Source organism: Diabrotica undecimpunctata, chromosome 5 (assembly GCF_040954645.1).
Source record: "Diabrotica undecimpunctata isolate CICGRU chromosome 5, icDiaUnde3, whole genome shotgun sequence".
Lineage (NCBI taxonomy): Eukaryota > Metazoa > Arthropoda > Insecta > Coleoptera > Chrysomelidae > Diabrotica > Diabrotica undecimpunctata.
Window position 1 is genome coordinate 62,832,525 of NC_092807.1, and position 25,587 is coordinate 62,858,111.

Here is a 25,587-nt window from a genome sequence, read left to right on the forward strand (position 1 = left end):
TTAATGAATAGTAGGAAATATTTAGTTATGTACACTTTTTTTTTTAAATAAAATTGTTACTATTTTACGATTTTTTTATTTATTTGTATGCATATTTTGTAAAATATTTGCATATTTTCGGGTAAACACGTGCATATTTATGCGCATATTTTCTACATTTTTATTTGCATATTTGCCGAAGTCTAATAATAAGTAAGTTGTACATTGTTATCGTATAACAGTTCTGGCTATACTTGTTGGACTGCTGTTAAAATTCTTACCTTAGATCTGTTATTAGAAAGCAGATACCCTATTATTAAGAATATGACCAATCCTATTAATGGTATTAATCGTAATCGATTATCTGTTGTATCTAAGGCTAGATATATACCAATAGCTATTATCACAGCTGCATAAAATACTATTTTTAAATGTCTGAAACAGAATAAGTAATTAATCAGTAGAATAAAACCTCAAATACAGAAAAATCTATTTATAAATTTATCATCGTTTGTAATAAATATATTAGGACAATAATCCACCCTAAAGAAAGACAGTAAAAAATCAAGCAAAATATGGGAGGTTGACGTTACAAAGCATTTGCTCTCCGATTCCGAAATAAATGAGATTGGACGGTGCTCGATAATTTTATCGATGGCTTATAATAATAAAATTCAGCAGCAATAAAGAATATGTTTAAAATATTTGAACATTCTTTATAAAACAAGACGGAGGGAGATATCGTATTTGAAGTTCTTAAATTAGTAGCAGTAATACGGAATTCCATAGTTTCAGTTGAGGAACAAAAAGTGTCTTACGTTTTAAAAAAATCCACAAGGAAAATAATTCCTGTAGCTGGCTGTATACCACGTATAACAAAAGAGGTTAGTCTTTGTATGTGGGTATATTTTATTTTATAAAAACCCTTAAAAGGGCAACATTACAAGCACGAACGTTTTCGGAACAACTGTTCCATCATCAGGTTAAAATGCAGGTTAACATGCCTGAGCCACCAAAATATTTGGGTAAAAACCCTTTAAATTGAAAAATGTTACCGAAGAATGTACATGATGTTTATAATATTATATGATGTTTAATATTTTAATTAGATTTTACTTCAGGTAACATACACCCATGCTTAAGTGAGTTCCAGTGTCCGGAGAGTAAACCTCTTCAAACGGACTACGGTTGGCAACTGCTACCAGTTGCCAACCGTAGTCCGTTTGAAGAGGTTTACTCTCCGGACACTGGAACTCACTTAAGCATGGGTGTATGTTACCTGAAGTAAAATCTAATTAAAATATTAAACATCATATAATATTATAAACATCATGTACATTCTTCGGTAACATTTTTCAATTTAAAGGGTTTTTACCCAAATATTTTGGTGGCTCAGGCATGTTAACCTGCATTTTAACCTGATGATGGAACAGTTGTTCCGAAAACGTTCGTGCTTGTAATGTTGCCCTTTTAAGGGTTTTTATAAAATAAAATATACCCACATACAAAGACTAACCTCTTTTCTTACGTTTTACTCCAGTCACTCGGGCTATTCACCAATTTTGTCGGACTTAACCGATTAACTTGAAATTTAGTAACTTGATGGAAAAATGCTCAAATAAAAAAAGTTATATAACGCTTATATCTGTTTCCGCCCCTGGGGTGGTTGCCACCACTTCTCGTGGGTGAAAATTTTTTTGCTTGAAAAATCTTGGGAATCGGTAGAAGATTAAATTCTAAGCAACTTTTGTTGTCAACTCTGTGAAAGTAATAGACTCAAAATAACTAACGGATATTACTGTCACAAAAACATACACAAATATACATGGTTTCAACCAACAAGGAATCTTAAGTCTATAATAGATTACGTGATAGTTAAACAAAATTCACAAATACTCATTAGAGATATTAGAGCTATGAGAGGAGCAGTATGCGGATCAGATCACCACATGGTCAGGGCAAAAATTGTTTTCCCATATAGATTAAAGGACAGTGTCTCATCAAGCCAAGACGAACAACTTTTAGAAAGAATTGATCTTCCTCAATACAATCTGTCCAGTTTAATTCATGAAAGCACCCGCACACTATATAAGACTCGAATGGACTCCAAACTTGACGAAACACTAGCAAATACCAAATGCATATATGAGAACATAATATCAAGTATTCAACAAACAGCACAGGAGGTCTTAGGAATCAAATAAAATAAAATTAGTAACAAGCTTTGGTGGAATGAAGACGTCGAAAATGCGGTAACAGAAAAGAAAAGATTATATCATAAGTGGTTGAATACAAAAGATGACGCAGACAAAGACCGATACAATGAAATGAAGAAGAAAACTAGAAAGATAATTATGACCTCCAAAAATGAGATATGGGATAGAAGGTGCAGAGAGATAGAATCTTATATTGGAGGACGACAATGCACTGAGGCGTGGAAGTTTATAAACTCTGTTAAGAAGCCGACTAACGAGAAAGTGATTCTAAATCCCATAAATCCCGAGGATTGGACACATTATTACAAACATCTATTAAATGAGAACAGAGACGAATTTAAAGAAGATATGAATTCATCAAGAATCGAAATTCTGGGAGAGCATATTACCATAGATATCAACATAGTTCAAAAAGCTATAGCAGGGATGAAGAATGGAAAAGCAAGTGGACCAGAGGGAGTAACTACGGAATTAATAAAGAATGGCTCAGTGAAATTACACAGAATGATCACGGTGATATTTAACGAATATATTAATGGACATCCAACACCAGATGAATGGAAAACAGCATATATGACCCCAATATATAAAAAAGGTGACAGGAGAAATTGTAAAAACTATAGAGGGATATCGGTCACAAGCTCAATGAGTCGACTATACGGTCGAATACTACGGGACCTGATAGAGGAAGATTATCAATCGTCTGAAGACGAAGAACAAGGAGGATTTAGAGCAGGTCGTTCATGTACAGATAACATCTTCTGTCTTAAACAAATTATAGAAAAGAAAATTGTGACAAATAGAGAGTTACATATGACTTTTGTAGATCTTGAGAAGGCATATGACACAGTCCCGCTAAATAAACTACGGGAAGTCCTGGTCACATCAAACATACATCAAACATTGGTTAGTGCTCTCAAAGATCTATATTATGGTTCAAACTCCCAAATGAAATTCGGTAACCTCTTAGCTGAAAAATTTGCAGTTACTAAGGGTCTCAGACAAGGATGTTGTATCTCTCCAACTCTATTTAAGATTTATATCTCTGCAGCTCTGAAACAATGGAAAAGGAAAGTCAAAGGAATGGGTATACAATTGAACGATCAGGATTACATATATACTTTACAGTTTGCAGATGATCAGGTGGTGATCTCAAATGACAAAGATGACATGGAATACATGCTTAGAAAACTAATTGAAGAATACCAGAAATGGGGATTAAATATCAATTTAGAAAAGACAAAATACCTCTCAATTGGAGCTGAAGCAGAACAACTCAATATCGATGACAATCAAAAAATAAATCCATGCAACGGATAAATACCTGGGACCTGTCATCTTCGACCGTAGTGGAAAAGACGAACGAGAAATAGAACATCGAATTGTACAAGCACGAAGAGCTATAGCATGTTTGAACGAAGTTTTATGGAGTAAAGAAATATCAAAGAAAAGAAAATGGAACATCTATAAGACAATGGTTAAAACTAGTCTACTTTATGGAGCTGAGACATGGAGAATAACCGAAAAATATAAGAAAAAGGTCGAAGCCACGGAAATGGATGCCATCAGAAGATCGATGAGAATATCAAGAGCCGACAGAATACGGAATGAAGTGATAAACAGCTCATATGGTATGGGCATGTGAGCCGAATGGGGGACGAAAGATTGCCTAAAAAAACGATGATGTGGCAACCCCCAGAGAAGAGGAAACGAGGAAGACCACCACAGAGCTCGAACCTGGGAGTTAGGAAAGCGATTAGCGCTCGAAATTTGGACAAAGACCTAACTCAAGACAGAATACAGTGGCGTTTGGGAGTCGGACAACGTCGTAAGACGTTATAAAAAACCGAATATATATATATATATATATATATATATATATATATATATATATAATATATATATATATATATATATATATATATATATATATATATATATATATATATATATATATATATATATATATATATATATATATCGATCGGATAGCCAAGCGGGCTGGGCGGCTGGCTTCTCCTTCGCTTCACTGCGAGAGATGTCAGTTCGATCCCCAGCTCGGTGACAGAAAACAAAAAGGCTAACGCAGCAGTTTAAAATTCTAAAATGAATCTGCGGCTTAGTCTAGAATATGCTGGTATCTGATCGGCCTATGGTGGAGCAGTACGGCAAGAGATAAGGGCTTGCGGCTCGGTGAAACTCCTCCATAGATCCCTACCGGAAGGGCGTGTGCCGCCTAAATACCGGGTATATATATATATATATAAAAAAAAATATATATATATATATATATATATATATTGTAACACTTGCCGTGCTGCTACAATAATATTACAAGGCCAGAATCGCTCGTTGTCGAAGAGAATAGGGCGGGGTTATAGAAACTATATCGTATTTTAAATTCAAGCACAATTAGATAATATGAAATTATTATTTATTATTGGACGCCACCCCTGGTTTATCCTCGAAGGGGAAGAGCAAAAAAAAATTAAGATTTATTGAAAGTTTACAAGAAAACTATTCTTTATTATTTCTTAGTAATGAACAAAAAGAAAACATTAAAAGTTACGTCATCCCAAAGGGATTCCAAAATATTATTTTATGTTAACATTATCATAAACAAAAAATCTTTGTATCGTATTAAATTAAGAATTGGTTATAAAGAAAATGAATGTATATATATTAACCCCAAATTTCGAAATTTGTTTACATTGAAAATAATATAGTTATTTATCAACTAGGAACAATGAAGAAAATAAACCTTTAAATTAAATTAGAACACTTCACTATATTTTCATTTTTTTTTTTTTGAGTTCATAATCATTTCTGTTGTCTTGAAAGTAGGTATAATAAAAATTGGTACAACCTTAATCTGCTCTGTTTCTCTTCTTATTTAATCAGTCACCAAATAAACCATTGATTCAGCTACGTACTATATCAAATCACCACCATCCTAGATAAGAGGGGTTAGGGATTCCATAAAAAGATACTGCTACTGGGCCATGATCTGGAATAACTCCATAGCAATACTATCTTGCGACGAGTATTAGAAATATAATATCAGCATTATAGCCTCTCCAATAAGGGTCTAAAAAAAAATAAATATCTATCTGAAATATGGACAAGAAAAGGATGTATTAGCTCACCTCTGAATTGAGACCCACTTTGGAAACACGTCTTAACGGTTGGACGGTCTTAACAGAAAAGAGCGAAGCGCTATCATGGCGCCTGAATCTGGAAATTGGGCGTGAGTGACAAGTTGAAAAATATGCTCATCTACCGGATATATTTGGGAATTACAGAAGAATCCTTGAGTCGGCTACAGGTAGGTACTTGACAGATAGATGGGGCTATTAGTTTTATTTAAAAAAATTATTGAAATTTATAATGATTTTCTTTTATCTTTTGAAACGGTTACACAGCCCTCCCCACGATTTCAACTGGGTACCAGCGTGGAATCGGACTAGGCATGGTGGCACACCATACTAACCTTTTCAAAAGTGGAAATAGATATACGGAGAGGTAAGACAAACAGAATGGACAAATGTAGCTACAATCTGGACTCACAGAATCCTTCTTTCACAACTCACGTGGGAACAACTCAAAGATTTCAGAACAAAGCGAAACAGAACGCATAGAAATGACTCAACTATAAAAATGTAAACAAAAAAATTGCATGCTCACTCTCAAAATGCATAGGGTATTTCACCTATAACCAATATCATGAACAAAGCGGAATAAAACAAAACATATCTACAAATCATTATTTGAGACCAAATGCTCGCATTTAATCGAAACAATATAATTAAGATATTATTATTTGAAATTTCATAAGTAATATAAAGCAAAACATACTAGTGTTGTCACCAAGATACAAAACAGATAATTTACTGCGTAGTCGTTATGAGACCTAACACAATAAAACACAAAAAAAAATAATGTTATCGTTTGTTCGGAAGCGTAGAGTCTTTCATCTATGACTTAATCCACGAATAACATAAGAATAATAATACAATCGTATCATTAACGCCATAAAATACAAAATACAAATGTGTTATCGTTTGTTCGGAAGCGTAGATCATCTATGACTTAATCCACGAATAACATAAGGTAATAACGCAGCGCGTCATTATAGACACATTTAGAAATACACAAATAAAAGGAAAGAGTTACTAATAGTTCAAAATTGGGTACATTAAAGTTCTACAAAGACAAGCCTTAATAAGTTTACTGGGAGAGGTAGACATCAGAATTTCTGTAAGACACATCTATATTTAGAAACAAAAAAAAGGCTGATGTTTAGTTATTAGTATGACAACTAGAATTTGTGATAACTAACGTGTATCATCCGCCTATAATAGGGACAACATTGGTAGGTCAACTTCGGGTAGGGTCAACTTCGGGTAGGGTCAACTTCGGGTAGGGTCTAAATAATTCTAGATTACATAACTAAACAGGTATTGGAGAACTAAAAAAAGTTTCCTGACGCGGGAGGCTGTTATTCTAGATTTATTACTGAAATACAATTATGAATGGCTTATCATTCCGACGAGTCAACTAGCGGGAATCCGCTTACTTCATCCCTAGCCTTCCTCAGTGTCTGGCCATTCAGAATATAGGATGTTAGACAGCAATAATCTTTTCAAACATTATTTTGGGGGGTTTCGAATAGAGAGTCGAAATTCGAAGGTCTTCACACTAAGAGTAAAACTTAGGCAAAATGAACAGATACTATAATGAACTATCATTGGTAACTAGACAGAGGAATCTTGATATCTTTGGTATAGATACCAAAAAAATTACTTGGATTTATAAATCCGTAAAATAAGATAAATTGAATTTTGTATCCACTTGAAGACAACTAAAGGTATGTACAATTTATTGTAATATAAACTAACATAAGCATAAAAATATCACATTCTAACAAGGCATTCTAAAAATAAAATGAGATTAAATTTTGCAAACACCCTTAAAATCAATATAGGTTCTTGGTCGGGGTAGCACAAACTCAAGATCTCGATCAATACAAACTAGAGAGAGAATAATACCGAAGTAGAATAAGATAAGATAAAAATAAAATTTATGTCGAAAAGAAATACGACATATATACATATATATAGACATATTGAACACAATAAATGATCAATATTATAATAATAAAAAGTAAAACAGTTCAACGAACTGGGGTGCGAGCCATACTGAGTTGCTCTGGAGATCGACGTGCGGAGTCTCCTACACTACTTCCAGAGGCTCGTCTCTTTGCGACAACATCTGAGATACACAAAATTATTAATTGGAATAGGGATAGGTCCACTAATCCACTTGACTATAGCAGGATGCTCCCTGACTAATAGTCAACACTACCGACATAAAACAAGGGTTGTCGAGACAGCTCAAAAAAAAATTGAAACGTGTCAACTTCCTAAAGGGAAAGAAGCACTAAGGGACAGATTTGCCGAAGCAAAGTGGTATTCAATGTACTAAGTACTAGGGTATCAGTGCTGTACTGACCCCACGCCAAAAAAATTTGGAAATGAAACGAATCCTCTCCAGGATAAAGTTCGCGTTAGCGCAACTAGTATTAAAAAATTTAAGAAAACCGATTTATTTGGTTTCAGACAAATCTGAATTATCCGACGAAACACTGACTTAGATAAGTTTTAGGTCTGAATAAAACAAAAAAAATAAACAAAAATCACGACATATTTACATGCAAAATTAAACTGGATGCTCGATTTGATGAATCGACATCAGGTACAGTTCGTTGGCTATTAGTCACAACGACCAATGGCAGATTTCTATAAATATGGCTCTAGCCTAATCAAAAGTGTGGAACAGACCAGTGTTAAAGTTTCTGGGAGCGAAAAGAGGGATGCTTCCAGCTCAACAAAGGCGGGTGGCCTACTAAGTAGCTTTAGCAAGTTTCGCTATGGTTATCCACTAGGTAGATAACCTAAATAGCATCAAACAATAATAAAGTTGACTATGACAGTCAAGCAATGAATGAATTTCCAACAACTGGTTGAAAATTGAACTAACGCAAAAGAAGAAAGACAGGATGGCCAATAGTTCCATAAGAATATCCTCTGGGATTGATAACAGCGGAAAATTTCCAAGCAAGAAACTTCCAGAAGGACAAAAGAAGAAAATAAATCCAAACCGTTAATACACAATCTTGGAGAAGAAGAAAGAAAATGGGTTTATGGCACACAAGCCACAATTGCTACACAAACAATTCAGTCTAAGACTGATGTTTCCAAAAGAAACAAAAAAAAGAATCGTAAGAGTCTTCCACGAAACAAAAATTACGATAAGACTTAAAAGGAACGGAAGAATCATTACAATCTTCCAAAGAAATAGAAAAATATTACAGTCCATCGTCAATAATGAAAAAATCATGATGTTGGATGTAACACACCACAACAATAAAAAAAGGTTGAACAGTAAAACATTTTTGACACCTAATTGAATCCAATATGGTCGTCATACAAATCACAAAGAAATGTTTACCATTCTTTAGCAGAACTCTAACAGAATCAAAATAGTATAAACTTTTAATTCTCAGTGGGTCATTTAACGGTAGTACCAGAACTATTTCAATTGTTAAACAAACGTGGTCTTAACGTCGACATAAAGATAAAAGATAAATTCACAATAGGCGGCAGCGGGTTGTTTCACCTCTGTATATACAAAGAGTCACAATAGACAACAGCAAACTACTTCAACCTCACTTGTACCATATCGTGAACACAAGATAATAAATGAAAGCTTTTGAGCCTTAGCCAAAAGTCTCAAAGCAAAAGATATATGTGGTCTAATAAACTATTAGAAGACCGCAAAAATGTCAACGACAAAAAAAGAAAGCTGCTGCGTATACAACAGTCTGACATCCACACAAATAACTCAAGATACAATAATACAGGTCACGTGCCTGTACGTCCTACAGGACATCTCGAGAAAAAAAAGGTAAAACCACAAATAACAATAAGTTCCAGTACCAAAAACATACTTCTACTACATCTGACCACACAAAGACATAAAATTAACATCACAGAAGGAGAATAACAATATTTTCGCTCTATATTCTCAACAAAGACGCCTTAGGCAGAGAGAAACGAAGTCATATCATTACTTCCTTATACTTGCAAAACAAAAGAACCATGGACTGTAAAATATAGAAAGCATTTTCCTTTTCAGGAAATAAAATTTTCCTTTCAAAGTACGAAAAAGTTAAACTATGAAAAAATAAATTTTTAAAATAAACGAAAGACAAATTAAAAAGAAAATTTAACAGATAACAGACTAAAAAAACATATTAAAAACATCCTATTATCAAAGAACTCAACTTCAAATCCTCGAAAAAAGAATATTTCGCGTAAGTATTCTACACGAATCCAGATAACATATTTTAAAATTAGGTAGGTCGGGACAGCCTGTATATAGATATAATTCCCAGCTGAGAATAAAAACCATGAATCAAGGTTAAGAAATAAAATTCACTTAATTGATTTTTCAAATAACAAACGCTAAAAGCCATTTCGTTCATTTAAAATAAACACATTGAGGAATATAATTATTATGGTTCTTATAAACAAAATAAAAGACTGAACCGCAAAGAAAATGAATTGAGGACTAGAATATAAAATGCTTGAACATATTAGCCGGAATAAATTCAAGGTTTCAATCCATACCAAACACTTATAAAGAAATAAACAAAATTCATTTTTCACTTATGGAATGTTTACCTTAGGCAGACGGGGAATAAACAGACGATTATCTTACCATTCAAAATACGACCATTAAAATGCACACGTAATAAACATTCCAAATACGTATTATGTATTTCACAAAATTAAAAATACGACGAGAATATTTCTACGCAATTTTACGAAGATTAAATTAAAGGAAAACGAAAATCGTACCAGTTAAACTGATTAAACAAAAATTGGGTAAAAGCAAATACACAAACAACTTGAGTCTAAAATACGAAATGTAAACAGAAATCATAAACATATTACGTTGTTTTTATAATGAAGATACACGCTCCACGATTGGCGCGCCATTTTGTAACACTTGCCGTGCTGCTACAATAATATTACAAGGCCAGAATCGCTCGTTGTCGAAGAGAATAGGGCGGGGTTATAGAAACTATATCGTATTTTAAATTCAAGCACAATTAGATAATATGAAATTATTATTTATTATTGGACGCCACCCCTGGTTTATCCTCGAAGGGGAAGAGCAAAAAAAAATTAAGATTTATTGAAAGTTTACAAGAAAACTATTCTTTATTATTTCTTAGTAATGAACAAAAAGAAAACATTAAAAGTTACGTCATCCCAAAGGGATTCCAAAATATTATTTTATGTTAACATTATCATAAACAAAAAATCTTTGTATCGTATTAAATTAAGAATTGGTTATAAAGAAAATGAATGTATATATATATTAACCCCAAATTTCGAAATTTGTTTACATTGAAAATAATATAGTTATTTATCAACTAGGAACAATGAAGAAAATAAACCTTTAAATTAAATTAGAACACTTCACTATATTTTCATTTTTTTTTTGAGTTCATAATCATTTCTGTTGTCTTGAAAGTAGGTATAATAAAAATTGGTACAACCTTAATCTGCTCTGTTTCTCTTCTTATTTAATCAGTCACCAAATAAACCATTGATTCAGCTACGTACTATATCAAATCACCACCATCCTAGATAAGAGGGGTTAGGGATTCCATAAAAAGATACTGCTACTGGGCCATGATCTGGAATAACTCCATAGCAATACTATCTTGCGACGAGTATTAGAAATATAATATCAGCATTATAGCCTCTCCAATAAGGGTCTAAAAAAAAATAAATATCTATCTGAAATATGGACAAGAAAAGGATGTATTAGCTCACCTCTGAATTGAGACCCACTTTGGAAACACGTCTTAACGGTTGGACGGTCTTAACAGAAAAGAGCGAAACGCTATCATGGCGCCTGAATCTGGAAATTGGGCGTGAGTGACAAGTTGAAAAATATGCTAATCTACCGGATATATTTGGGAATTACAGAAGAATCCTTGAGTCGGCTACAGGTAGGTACTTGACAGATAGATGGGGCTATTAGTTTTATTTAAAAAAATTATTGAAATTTATAATTTTCTTTTATCTTTTGAAACGGTTACAATATATATATATATATATATATATATATATATATATATATATATATATATATATATATATTGATACGATTAGGGTTTATAGAAAATAATTTATAAGTTATATACTACATAATATTAGATATTTGGTTGTTTTAAATAAGTTATATACTAGAGAATTTAATAAAAATTATTTATGTGAGGGTATTTTTAAGAAATTATCATATAATAATTGTAAAAAGTTGTATTTTAGTAGTTATGATTTTGTAGATATTTTTAAGTGAGCCATGTGACTAGGCAACACACTATACCCTCCATTCCTAAGTGTCATTTTAAGAATTTTACGAATATAAGTGGGGTTATATTGTTTGAAATGTGTATTTTATTAAATTAGAGTGTTAGTTACTAATTTGAATGTTTATTCTGATCTGAAAAGCCTAAATGTCAACAAAATTATTAATAGAAAAGAATGGAATTCTCTGGATCACCGGAGATGGCCATGTTTGCGAAATGGTTTGTTCCAGAAAATTCAGACATGTATTAAATAGAACTAAATAGAACATGATATCTTACGAGATGGTTCTAGAATATCCAAAAGATATAAATTTGGATTTGTGATTTGGATTCAAGATGGAGTTTTTAGTCAGAAGTCAAGCAGTTTATTATGAAAGTTAGTAGATTAGTTAGTGAAGTCAATTGTTCACAGTTTTAGTAAGTCAGTCAAGCAGTTTAATAAGAAATATGAAAGTTAGTTGGAGATAGTCCAATTGTTTAATATAGTGAGTTAAATGAAGATTAAAAATTATGCATATATTTAATGCACATTTATAATTATACACAAATAATTATTGAAGATTATAAAAGTATATTAGAAGAATATTGGATGGACATTGGAAGGAATTAAAATTATATTATGATTGGAGATTAGTATAAATCAACTTATAATAATTGGATATTGGTATATTGAAAAGAAGAATAAATATAAATGGTGTTTGCTGGTTTGCTTGGTGGTATATAAATGCTGGTGAAGAAAAATATATCTTAAATTGGTAGAAGCTGATAATTGGAAAAAGAAATTTCACAAAAACAAGGATAACCGAAGTACGAGGACATTCAGTGGTGATTAGAATCTATATAGTAGAAAACAGTTCATTTAGGCATTCAGTGAAAGAAAGGTACAAAATTTTGTTAATATAATTTAGTTAGTGTTATAACAATTTCAATTTTAAAGATAGTTTGTTTAAATTTAACATTGTCTATAGAATTTAATTAGTTTTATAAGAACATCAATTTAAAGATAGTTTATTTTAAATTTACATTGGCTAGGTTAGATATATATGTGTGTTTCATAATAGTTATAATAAAGATAATTTAAAAAAGTACTTACAAACTAATTCTTTGAGAACCGCGATAAAAACCCTATATTATTAAAAATACTCATTGCTCATCATTCAAACAACAACACATCATAACAATTTGGCACCCAACGCGGTGGCTCTCTATTTAAAAGAATTAGTTTGGGAAGATAAGTGCTCTCATATAATTAAATTAATTATCAGTAGAAAGAAAAAGTATAGATTTTAATTTTAATTATATTTGAACAAGTAAAGTCTCAAAATGTCTCAAGGAAAGAAAGGTACAAGAAGCAAAAAGAATGAAGAAGATGTGGAAGTAGAAACACAACCTATACAAGAGGAGAGTTTAGTTCAAGTTCCACAAGATACTGCAGAAATGAATCCAGAAAGAGAGGAAAATGTCAATATGGCAGCTTTGATGTCATTAATGATGCAGATGAACAAGACAATAGAAGAGAATTCAAAAGAAATCAAAGAAGACATAAAAAATTGGAAGAGAATTCAAAAGAAGTCAAAGAAGACATGAAAAAAATGGAACAAAAATTGGAAGAGAATTATAGAAAATTAGAAAAGAAAATAGAAGATAATAATAATAAAATTGTAAAACAAATGGAAAAACAAATGGATAAAAAACTTGAAGCTGCAGAGAAAAAAGTAGCAAATGAAATAAAAATTATACGGAAGGACTACAAGAAAAGGATAGAAAATGAGAGGACAGAAGTAAAGAGGATTATTCAAGATAATAAGATAGATATAGAACAGAAAATAGAGTTACAGAAATGTAACTTAGAAGTAAAAATTAACGAAGACAGGAGAAACACAGAAGAAAAATTAGACGATATACAACAAAATATCCAAATAAATTGTAATCAAATAAGAAATGTGGAACAGAGAATAGATGATATTTCACAAATGAGAGACATAGGGAGACCTTACTTAAATTTAACAAATGAGACTGGGATTAAATTCTCTGGTAATATAAAAAATTTGCATCCTAGAGTATACATAAATAGTTTAAAACATAAATTAAGATTTGTGAATAATATTAATGATATTAAAGATTATATTAGAATGACATTAAATGACAATGCAGCAACTTGGTTTGCTAGTATTGAGAATGATTTAGATAATTTTCAAACATTTGAAAATAAATTTTTAAATTATTATTGGGGTGAATTAGAGCAAGCCAAGTTTAGAGAAATTCTATATTTTGGAAAGTATAATCAAAATTTAAAATCAAATATGGTAGATTATGCATTGAAATTGATAACAGTTGCAAAATATTTAGAACCACCACTTAGAGAGGATGAAACAGTCTTAAATGTATCTAGACATTTTGATGCTGATGTTGTGCAAACCGTAACTGTACAAAATATTCAAACAATAGATAGTTTTATTAATTTTATTCAAAGAATACAAAGAGGCAATATGACAAGTAATAATAACAACAGAAAAAACAACAATAACTTTCAATATAATAAAAATGATAATCAACAATATAGACAATCATATAACAATAATACTAGGTATGGTGATAGTTTACAAAATTTTAATAATACTAACAGTAATCCAAATAGACAGAACTTTAATAATAATACTAGTTATAATAGACAAAATTTTAATAATAATACTAATTATAATAGACAACATTTTAATAACAGTACTAATAATAATAGACAAGATTTTAACAATAGAAGAAATACAGAGCGACCTAGCTATAACAGACAGGTAAATTGTGTTTGAAGGAATAGGAGCTGCGAAGACAGGGAACGAAATCGTACAAGGCAAGAAAATGTGAGTAGAAGTCATAGTAGGGAAAGACATAGGACATCAGATCCAAGTGGTCAGATACAATCTGACAATTCTAATAATCAAAATTTTGTGCAGTAAACTTTCTGAATTACAAGTTAGGCCATTGCTATTATGAAAAACCTTCTGAATTTATTTCTTTAGATGAAGAGAAAATTATTGAATCTATTAATTTAATTTATATAAATGCTTTGGCCAAAAATAAAATGATTAAGATTATGATAGATACTGGTTCAGAAAGTACTTTAGTCTCGGAGAATTTTGTTTTTAATACATTAAAACTATCAGATATAATAAAGATTCCAAAAATTAAAATTATTGGTGCAAATAATAAGAAGTTGGGTGAAATTGATAAACTAGCCAATTTTAAAATTAATATTCTTAATAAAGAAATTAATATGCAAGGATTTATTGTCAAGGATTTATGTGTTGATATATTAATGGGAAATGATGAATTGGAAAAGAAGAAAGTAAAGATAGATTTTGAAGAAAAAATGGTAACTTTGGAAGGGCAAATAATTAAATTTATGCAGAAAGATGAGGTAGAAGAAGGAATAAGAGTTGATAGGCTATTATTAAAAGAAAATAATGATGTTTATGAAGAAGAAATGTATTTTGATGATAGGGAAATGTCCCAGAAGAATGTAAAGAATAATTATTGTAATGAATATTTAAGGAATGGAAATTTTAAGCAGATGGATGCCTACGAGGCGGAGTGCGTAAAATTGGAAGCAAGGAATAATGAGTACATAATGAAGAATAATTTTATTTGTAAAGAAGAAGATATAATGAAAGTTTTAAATTGCCCTGAAGAATATAAATCAATAGTCATTTCCATATTGCAGCAACACAAGGGACTTGTCAATAAAGAAAATAGAATTGCACAAAATTATATCCATAGTATAAAAGTTAAAGAAGAAAAAGATTTTAAAACAAAATCATACCCAATACCATATAAATACAGAGAAGAAGTAAACAAAACAATTAATAATATGTTAGAAGATGGAATCATTGAGAAGGCAGATACACGTTTTATCAACCCTATAGTAGTAGTGCGTAAAAGATCAGGTGAAATCAGGTTATGTTTGGATGCAAGGAATATTAACAAGATCACTGAAAAGCAATTTGAAGCACCAATGAGTATAGATGGAATATTAGGAAGAATTACAGGAATGTCATTTTTCACTAAAATTGATTTACAGCATAGCTTTTGGTTAATACCTCTAGAAAGAAAAAGTAGACAGTATACAGGATTTCAGATAGATGGAGTAGTATATCAATTCAAAGTAGTACCATTTGGACTTCAATCATCTTGCAGTGCTCTATGTAGATGTCTTCATGATATTTTGGATCAATATGAACATTTTGTAATTCACTACATTGATGATATATTAATTTTTTCTAAAACGGCTGAAGATCATGAGAAACACCTAAAAATTATAATAAATAGATTAGACAAAGTTGGACTAAAAATAAATCAAGAAAAATGTACATTTTTTCAAAAAGAAGTCATATATCTAGGTTATAAACTTAACACTAAGGGAATCGACATGGATCCAGAACGGACACAAGTCATTCAGGAATATAAAACACCACACAATTTAAGAACTTTAAGAGGATTTATTGGAATAATTAATTATTATAAAAGGATGATACCAGATCTAAGTATAAAAGAAATTCCATTACTTGAACTACTGAGAAAAGGTGTAAAATGGAGATGGGATCAGAGAAGAGAACTAGCATTCCAAGAAATTAAAAACATTTTTCTGTCAAATTTGAAAATATACTATCCTGACTACACACAGCCATTCATATTAAGAACAGATGCATCAATAGAGAGATTATCAGGGGTATTATTACAAATACATGATGGGGTCGAATACCCAATACAATTCATTTCAAGAATTACAAAGCCACATGAAAAGGGTTACTCAGTTTCAGAATTAGAACTAGCAAGTATAATACACTGTGTCACAAAATTAAGATTTTATTTGTTGGGTAATGAATTTACAATAGAAACAGATCACCAAGCTTTAACGTCTATATTAAATAACAAATATGAAAACAGTAGAATACATCGGTGGAGTCTAATACTTAGTGAATACTGCTTTGAAATCAAATACATTTCTGGAAAATCCAATATAGTGGCAGATGCTTTATCAAGGTTAGAAAATATACCACAAAAAGGGCAGCGAACAATAAAAATTGGATTAAATCAATTAGTAGAAAGTACTGGATTATATTCTAAAGAAGAAATTATAAGAGATCAGATCAATTTGAGTGAAAAACAAAAAGTCCTTAGGAAAGATGGGGTATATTATAAAATAATAAATGGCATAGAAGTATATGTAATAACTAGAACTTTAGCAAAGAAAATATTGAAAAATTTACATAACAATTATATGCATATTGGTTCAAGAAAGCTATGGATGCTATTTAGGGACAATTATTTTGCAAAGAATGACATAAGTATAGCAAAAGAAATTACTACCCAATGCCCAATATGTCAACTAAACAAAGAAAAGAATTTCAAAAACCAGAACACATATAAATCTAATGTTGTATATGAAAAACTAAATACAGTTTCCATGGATTTTATTTCAAATTTAGTTCTCAGTCCAACAGGAAAAAAGCATATACTAGTGATAGTTGATTTATATACAAAATTTATTAAACTATATCCCTGCTCCAGAACAAATGTTAAAACATTAAAATTATATATTAATCAATTTTTCGAAGAAATAGGACCATTTAGAAATTGCATAATAGATAATGCTACATATTTTAACAACCAAAAATTTCGGACATTTTGTGAGAAAAAGGGAATCAACATTCATTTTACAAGTATCAGACATCCTCAGGCAAATCCTGCAGAAAGATATATTAAAGAAGTTATAAAATATTTAAGGATACTGTGCCAAAATCAACACGAAACTTGGCAGCAACATATACCACAAGTAGAGTATTTTTTAAATAATACACATAATTTGAATACAGAAGAAGTACCAGAATATTTAATGTTTGGCCATATAGGAAACAGAAAGTGGATTAGTGAATATAATCAGGATATGTTAGAACAAGTAATGCAGAAAGTGAATAACCGAATTAGGAGGAAAGCTGAAAAATATATCAGAAGACAAAATCGAAATATAAAAAAACCAATCACATTTCAAAAAGGAGACCTAGTGTTAATTCGTTCACTTAGAAAAAGTAATGTTAAAGAAAATCGTTGTAAAAAATTACAACCAATGTTTGAAGGTCCATACATAATTGAAAATCAGAATGGACTAAATAGTTATGTGTTAATAGATGCAGAGAACAGACTAAGAGGCATGTTTCATATCAACGACATTTTTCAATGTCATGAAGAGATTGAATAATGATTTCTATACCTTTAACACAAATATAATAACACTAATAACTTACTGATATATCCATTTTATTCAATAGACTTGATTTGTTAAATGGTAGATGGTAGATTTCATTATTTTGAATCAATTTGACATCATACTTGTTGAATTTTGTATATATGGAAATTAATTTGTACCCTAAAAATCATAATTTGGGGTTAGACACAAAATTGATACTATAATTGCTATAAAAATGTCTTTCTAATATAATAAAGTGAAAAAACTTACCAATTTATATTGATGAAAGTTATTTTGAATGGAAATAATTCCTAGATTTTGTCTATAAATAAACAGAACACAATATAGATTATATTTTTAATTAAGGTTATATTTTATTCTCTGATATCGCATCCATTGCCCCATTTGACATGACAGTTTGACCATAGAATAGCCGAACTGTGCTCCGTTGTTCTCTGCTTTGACATAGACAGCGAACAGGGATGTATTTAACACATTTTAAATAATAAAAAAAAAAAAAATTGAATTATTAATTTATTAAATTTAATAAGGTATGAGAAAATTAATATTTAAAAAAATAATAAGTAAATTATTTATTTTAAATATTATTTTGGGGTATTGATACGATTAGGGTTTATAGAAAATAATTTATAAGTTATATACTACATAATATTAGATATTTGGTTGTTTTAAATAAGTTATATACTAGAGAATTTAATAAAAATTATTTATGTGAGGGTATTTTTAAGAAATTATCATATAATAATTGTAAAAAGTTGTATTTTAGTAGTTATGATTTTGTAGATATTTTTAAGTGAGCCATGTGACTAGGCAACACACTATACCCTCCATTCCTAAGTGTCATTTTAAGAATTTTACGAATATAAGTGGGGTTATATTGTTTGAAATGTGTATTTTATTAAATTAGAGTGTTAGTTACTAATTTGAATGTTTATTCTGATCTGAAAAGCCTAAATGTCAACAAAATTAATAATAGAAAAGAATGGAATTCTCTGGATCACCGGAGATGGCCATGTTTGCGAAATGGTTTGTTCCAGAAAATTCAGACATGTATTAAATAGAACTAAATAGAACATGATATCTTACGAGATGGTTCTAGAATATCCAAAAGATATAAATACCCGTGATTTGGATTCAAGATGGAGTTTTTAGTCAGAAGTCAAGCAGTTTATTATGAAAGTTAGTAGATTAGTTAGTGAAGTCAATTGTTCACAGTTTTAGTAAGTCAGTCAAGCAGTTTAATAAGAAATATGAAAGTTAGTTGGAGATAGTCCAATTGTTTAATATAGTGAGTTAAATGAAGATTAAAAATTATGCATATATTTAATGCACATTTATAATTATACACAAATAATTATTGAAGATTATAAAAGTATATTAGAAGAATATTGGATGGACATTGGAAGGAATTAAAATTATATTATGATTGGAGATTAGTATAAATCAACTTATAATAATTGGATATTGGTATATTGAAAAGAAGAATAAATATAAATGGTGTTTGCTGGTTTGCTTGGTGGTATATAAATGCTGGTGAAGAAAAATATATCTTAAATTGGTAGAAGCTGATAATTGGAAAAAGAAATTTCACAAAAACAAGGATAACCGAAGTACGAAGACATTCAGTGGTGATTAGAATCTATATAGTAGAAAACAGTTCATTTAGGCATTCAGTGAAAGAAAGGTACAAAATTTTGTTAATATAATTTAGTTAGTGTTATAACAATTTCAATTTTAAAGATAGTTTGTTTAAATTTAACATTGTCTATAGAATTTAATTAGTTTTATAAGAACATCAATTTAAAGATAGTTTATTTTAAATTTACATTGGCTAGGTTAGATATATATGTGTGTTTCATAATAGTTATAATAAAGATAATTTAAAAAAGTACTTACAAACTAATTCTTTGAGAACCGCGATAAAAACCCTATATTATTAAAAATACTCATTGCTCATCATTCAAACAACAACACATCATAACAATATATATATATATATATATATATATATATATATATATATATATATATATATATATATATTTGTTTGTTGGAGTTTTTTCAGAAAGTCAATACTGGTTGATGGCAAAAGTGTGTAAAATAAAAATTAAGTTTAATTTTAATAAGAGATATGGTCGGTGAAAAAAGACATTTTTTGCGAATATTTGGATCAATTCATTCAACGTTGCATTGTAAGAAAAGGGTTAATTTTTCCGGGGTTAAGAAACTAACGTTTTTTATATAGTCTATGAAAAGACCTTTAAAATGAGCACTCCAACAAGTCATTTTCATGTAAACTGAGTAAGTTACATCTCGTAAAAGGAAGATTCTTCGAATATTTTAATCCACTGAAAACCAAATTTATCATTTTTCTTTTAAATTACATTTTATTTTAGTATTCATCATTAGATCCATGAGTTTGATTGGTTTAAAACACCTTACTTTTATTTTTAGTGTTCATCATTAGATCCATGAGTTTGATTGGTTTAAAACACCTTACTTTTGAAAAAGTTATATTAAATTGTATCGTATATTTAGAAAATTTCTAAAAAAATGTTCTTTTTTTATATTTTTGTATAAAGTACAAAAATATAGTTCTTTTTTTAGTAAACATTCTCATGTTTTATAAACTTCTGTACCGTAAAAACCAATGGAGATATCACCGATTAAAATGTATATCTTGGTGTGAACACCACCTGTTTCGAGTGCATCAACTTTTAATTAGAGATCTAATCTTGTAATCTTGTAATGGGTATCTTGTCAATCAGTTACCAGCTAAAGTCCATTTGAAGAGGTTTACTCTCCGGACACTGGAACTCACTTAAAGCATGGGTGTATGTTACCTGAAGTAAAATTTAATTAAAATGTTAAACATCAAATAGTATTAATAATATTATGTACAATCTTTGATAACATTATATATCTTAAAGGGTTTTTACCCTAATATTTTGGTGGCTCAGGCATGTTAATCTGTAAGTATAACCATTTTGCTTTTTTAACCTTAGTCAAAATTTTAAACCACGTTTGCTTTAATTAAATGGTTTATACTTATTTAAGGTATTTTTAACCCGATGATGGAACTGTTGTTCCGAAAACGTTCGTGTTTTTAATGTAGCCCTTTTAAGGGTTTTTATAAAATATACCCATTTACAAAGATTAACCTCTTTTTTGTGATTCGTGCTATACAGCCAACTGCAGGAATTATTTTCCTTGTGGATTTTTTTTTAAACATAATAATTTTATAGATAAGTATCTCGGCACCAACAACGACATTTTTATTTCTAAAAATAATACGAGCCGTTCACCGTGCTTCGGAGGGCACGTTAAGCCGTCGGTTCCCCTGGGCTAATGTACATAGAAACTAGCTACTTGAAATAGGATACTGCTGTTAAATTATATTCGCTTGTGTCTACAGTGGTGCTCTCAATGAGAAAATTAAAAGACTATACTTATAAACTCAGTTATGACTGGGAAATCAACGTCTGTTTTGCCTTGCAATTCTTAGAAGGCACAGATTAAACCGGAATTCTTGAATTTGGTTTCGAAAATTAGTCTACGATTTTATTATTAGATGTCGCTACATTGCGTCTATACGAAGCCATGTTAGAGTTGCTTCCTAAGACAGAAAAGATTTATTTCACGTTCAGAGCGTTTGCGAAAGCCGTTTTGATGATGCCTATTGGGCTGAAATACGTATAAACGGATGCGCAAGCTCCCTATACGTGAAATAAAATCTTAACTGTCTTTTTCTTTTTAATATAAATATAATTGATTCGGCAAGGTTCAAAGATTCAGAATCTCTACAACCAGTAAGAATGTTTTCTTCCGCCAGAGGAGCTGGTAAAGATGATTTTTTGTAATTGCACAAAAGGTTGCGGATTTTCGTGTGGTTTTAGAAAGCTAGATTTATTTTGTAATGTCACGTGTGCGATATGCTCGGGAGATAATTGTCAAAACTGCCCTCCAATTAACGAAGAAGGAGATGAAATCTATGAAGATGTATCAAGTGATTGTGATGGTTCCTGGTTTTTTTGTACTATTTTTACATAATTTTCCATAATTTTTACGTATTGTCTATATTTTATAATTAATAAAAAAATTCAAATAATATTGAGTGCTTTGTACTGTTATTACTATTTGCATGGGGATAGTTTATAAGGGTTAAAAAAGTTACAACCAAACAAATAATGTTTCGTAAGCAAAGTTTTATTAATTTAAATACCTACATATGTTTAGAATTTTAATGTATACAAAACTATTTTTAACATTGCAGTCGTCTTCAGGGGTAATTTTTAGGGGTTAAAGAGTTTAAACCTAAGAAATATTGTTTCATATGCGAGGAATGAATTTTTAGTTATCTAAATGGAAGATTAAAACATTTTAAACTATACCGTCCCTGTTTAATCTATGTTGCTGAAAACCTTTGATTTTCTTACAATGTTTTTCCAAGGGTTGAGTATCTGTGTCGGTTACTTTGTGGCCCAAATACTCTAAAGTGTTGGTAGTAAACCGACATTTCTTCAACGAAACCCTCCATGAGTTCTGAGTCGTTCTAGGACGAGGTGAAGATGTTTCTGATGGTCTTCCCAGGAGTTGGAATATATAATTATGTCGTCCATATAGACCTTCACGAATTCGACTATGAAACCAGCGAAGACTGATGTAACCAATTTTTAAAAGGCTGCAGGTTCATTCTTAAGTCCGAATGGCATAACTACGAACTCATAAGACGATCCGTTGGATAGACTGAATGCTGTTAACGGGATCAAATCTTCGTGTAGTGATATTTGCCAAAAACCACTCTTCAAGTCTAATGTCGAAAATATTCTCGCCGTTTCTAGTTCTTTAATTGCATTGTGGATTGGCTGCAGGGCGGAGACCTCGTCAACTGTTATCTTGTTGATTTTACGAGAATCAACACAAAATCGAAATGTGCCATCCTTCTTCTTGACGATTACCACTAGTGTCTCGGGTAGTGGGTTGCTTAAGAGGATCGTAAGTTTTTCGACTTTATCCTCGTGTTCGTGGAGTTTAATGTGAATTGGGCTTCTGCGTTGCGAGAAGTTTTGCCGGGCCTCGCTAGTCTATAAGGGACTGTCGCTAAGAAGAAGAAGAAGACTGTCTTTTTCTATTTCAATGGTCATGTCTATCTAGCAGGGAACGTTCTCAGTCAACTCGCTGGCTCTTATTCTTCTAAGTTGATGAAGTTTTCTTTTTGTTTCGACGTCTTCAACGAAAGTTCGTTACTCAATTAATGATAAAACTCAAAGTAGTGGTGGTAGTGGCACCAAGCCAACAAGGTCTGGCGGGGCTAGTAGTGTAAGAAGACTAGATCCCGATCGGAAGATATGCTGCTGTTTTATACACTTTGTGTTTGAGAATTCGCAGCAATCTTTCGCCAGGAGGCCAATGACAAAGCAGTTAATAACGAGCTTTGTGATTGTCCGGCCAAAGTACCAATCTGTGTCGTGATTGGTCACTTTGGCGACACTACTAATATACTTTAAAATACAATAATTATAAACTTTTATACTCAAGCCTCTCTCCTCAAGAATAGAGTTATCAATAGGTATGTCCCTTGGCCAACAAATATCCTGATCTATCCAAACTTCGATTATCCTGATTTTTCTTGAGAAATAGTGAGAAATAAATTATAAATCATAAACAGAACCTAATCCCAGCGTAGTGCTAAACAATGTGCAGGACTGGACATAAGAGTGAGATTTTAACCTACTGTTTTACAGGTGTTTAGTTTTCAGCCTTTATTTATCTCGACTTTGAAGAGAAATACTGAAAAGTTTTTTAAGCACCTTTTGTTTGCTTTGATAATTATCTTATCGAAAAGTGTAAATCGGTAATTAAGGAATTAATTCTGGTAAGCTTTAAAAGCGAAGTTGCTAGATATAAGAAAAGTGTATAAAGAGAGCTAAACTGAAAATTGTGAAAGTTGTTAAGTGGATTCAGATTTTAGAAATAGCTCTTCGATGTGTAAACTGGGAGCTGGCCTTTTCCGCGGTGTTGCTAGATTTAATGCAGAAGATTAATATGAAAAATGTTAAAGAAATGTGCATACAACAAGAAGAATTAAGGAAAAAAATCAGGATGTTAAAGAATGAAAACATGATCGTAAAATTACGAAAAGGTAATAAAGAAAAATTAAAAAATAAGAAAAGCATTGAAAGGCTTATGAAAAAACGTAGAATGGTTGCAGAATCAAAAAATGAACAACAACGTTATAGCGACAGAACTAATGATCGACACAACAGATACAGATAAACTAAAAAGCACAATAAGCAAGTTTCATAGGACAACAATTAGACATTCTGATAGACGTGAAATTTGCAAGGAAAGTTGGAGATAGGATATGCTTAATTAAATTAAAGGATCTGGAAAATAAAGAAAAACTAATGAGAAACAAGCAAAAATCAAGAAATTAAGAAATAAGAATTGAGTAAAAGCAATAGGAGGGCGTATCAGACAAAAAAGTTTATAATTAGATATATCAAAAAAATAATGCAGAATAAAAGAAAGAGCTTAATAAAACTGACCAGGTAAAAGAAATGGACACGAATTTGATAAACATAAAAACTAAAGAGCAACAAAAATGGAAGTAATTAATTTAGGGATTACAGAAAAAATAAAATATAAAACGAAAAATTATGATAGGAAAAACCAGAACAAAGTAGAAATCGGAACTTGGATGTAAAAACTATGTCAGCAGTAGGAAAAATTCAAGAAATAGCTTAACAAATGAGAAATATAAATAAGACATACTGGCACATCAGGCGATAAGGTGAAAAAGAAAGGAAAATAGAAAAGAAAAGCCTCATACTTTACTACGCAGGGCAAGAGAAGCAAGGAATAAATGGAACAGCTTGCATAATAAGCAGAAAATGAAGACAGAAAAATATAGAGTTTAGAGCAACTAGTGAAAGAATTTCCTATATCAAAATAAAAAACAAGCAAATCAATATATCAATAATTAACTTTTATGATACAGAAGATGCAAGCGACGAGGATAAGTTGAGTTTTTATAAACAACTTGAAGAGACTGTGAAGACATACCTACGAATGATATATTTATGGTATTTGGGGACAACGCAAAAATTTGAAAAGATGAAAATAACGAAGAAGTCGCCAGGAAAGAAACAATTCATGAAAGCAATAATGATAATGGACCACGACTATTTAATTTAGCTATGTCGACAAATACAAACATTAGCAGCACTAAATTCTTGCATGAAAATGAACATAAAATAACTTGGATATTTTCTACGATTGAAATGTGTTGCCCCAGATGTTGGCCACCCAATTTGAGAAATATTTTGGCCCACTAGCTGATTTTTTGAAACAAGTGTACAATTAGGGATTGATAGGCTACCTTCAACGGCTACTACAGTAGTTTATTGATTAGTTATCAGTGTAGTAGTATCTGGGGGCTCGGTAGACGGAGACCTCAGAAGCCCAGAAGAAGACATAAGAAAGGATGTCGAAAGCTCGGCGCAGTGATAATCGACGCTGTTCAACACGGAAGCCTATTGAGTTTAATATTAATTCTTGTAATAGTATTAATCTTAGCTTTAGGTTTAATTGTAATAACCGCGGAAATCTTTCGGAACATATACAGTCGGAAAAATGAAAGATTACCTATGCGTCATCAATGATACGAATCATACGAAATACGA

At 30.9% G+C, this 25,587-nt stretch overlaps 1 protein-coding gene across 2 annotated transcripts in view; it reads right to left on the reverse strand.

Annotated features, from left to right (window-relative positions):
• The window catches only part of LOC140441348 (uncharacterized transporter YutK-like), a 110,924-nt gene that overhangs the window by 54,517 nt on the left and 30,820 nt on the right, over window positions 1-25,587 (reverse strand). For both annotated transcript variants that reach the window (XM_072532011.1, XM_072532012.1), the window contains exon 4: window positions 261-414. In XM_072532011.1, the coding sequence (XP_072388112.1) occupies window positions 261-414 (154 nt within the window). The remainder of the gene's footprint in view (window positions 1-260; window positions 415-25,587) is intronic.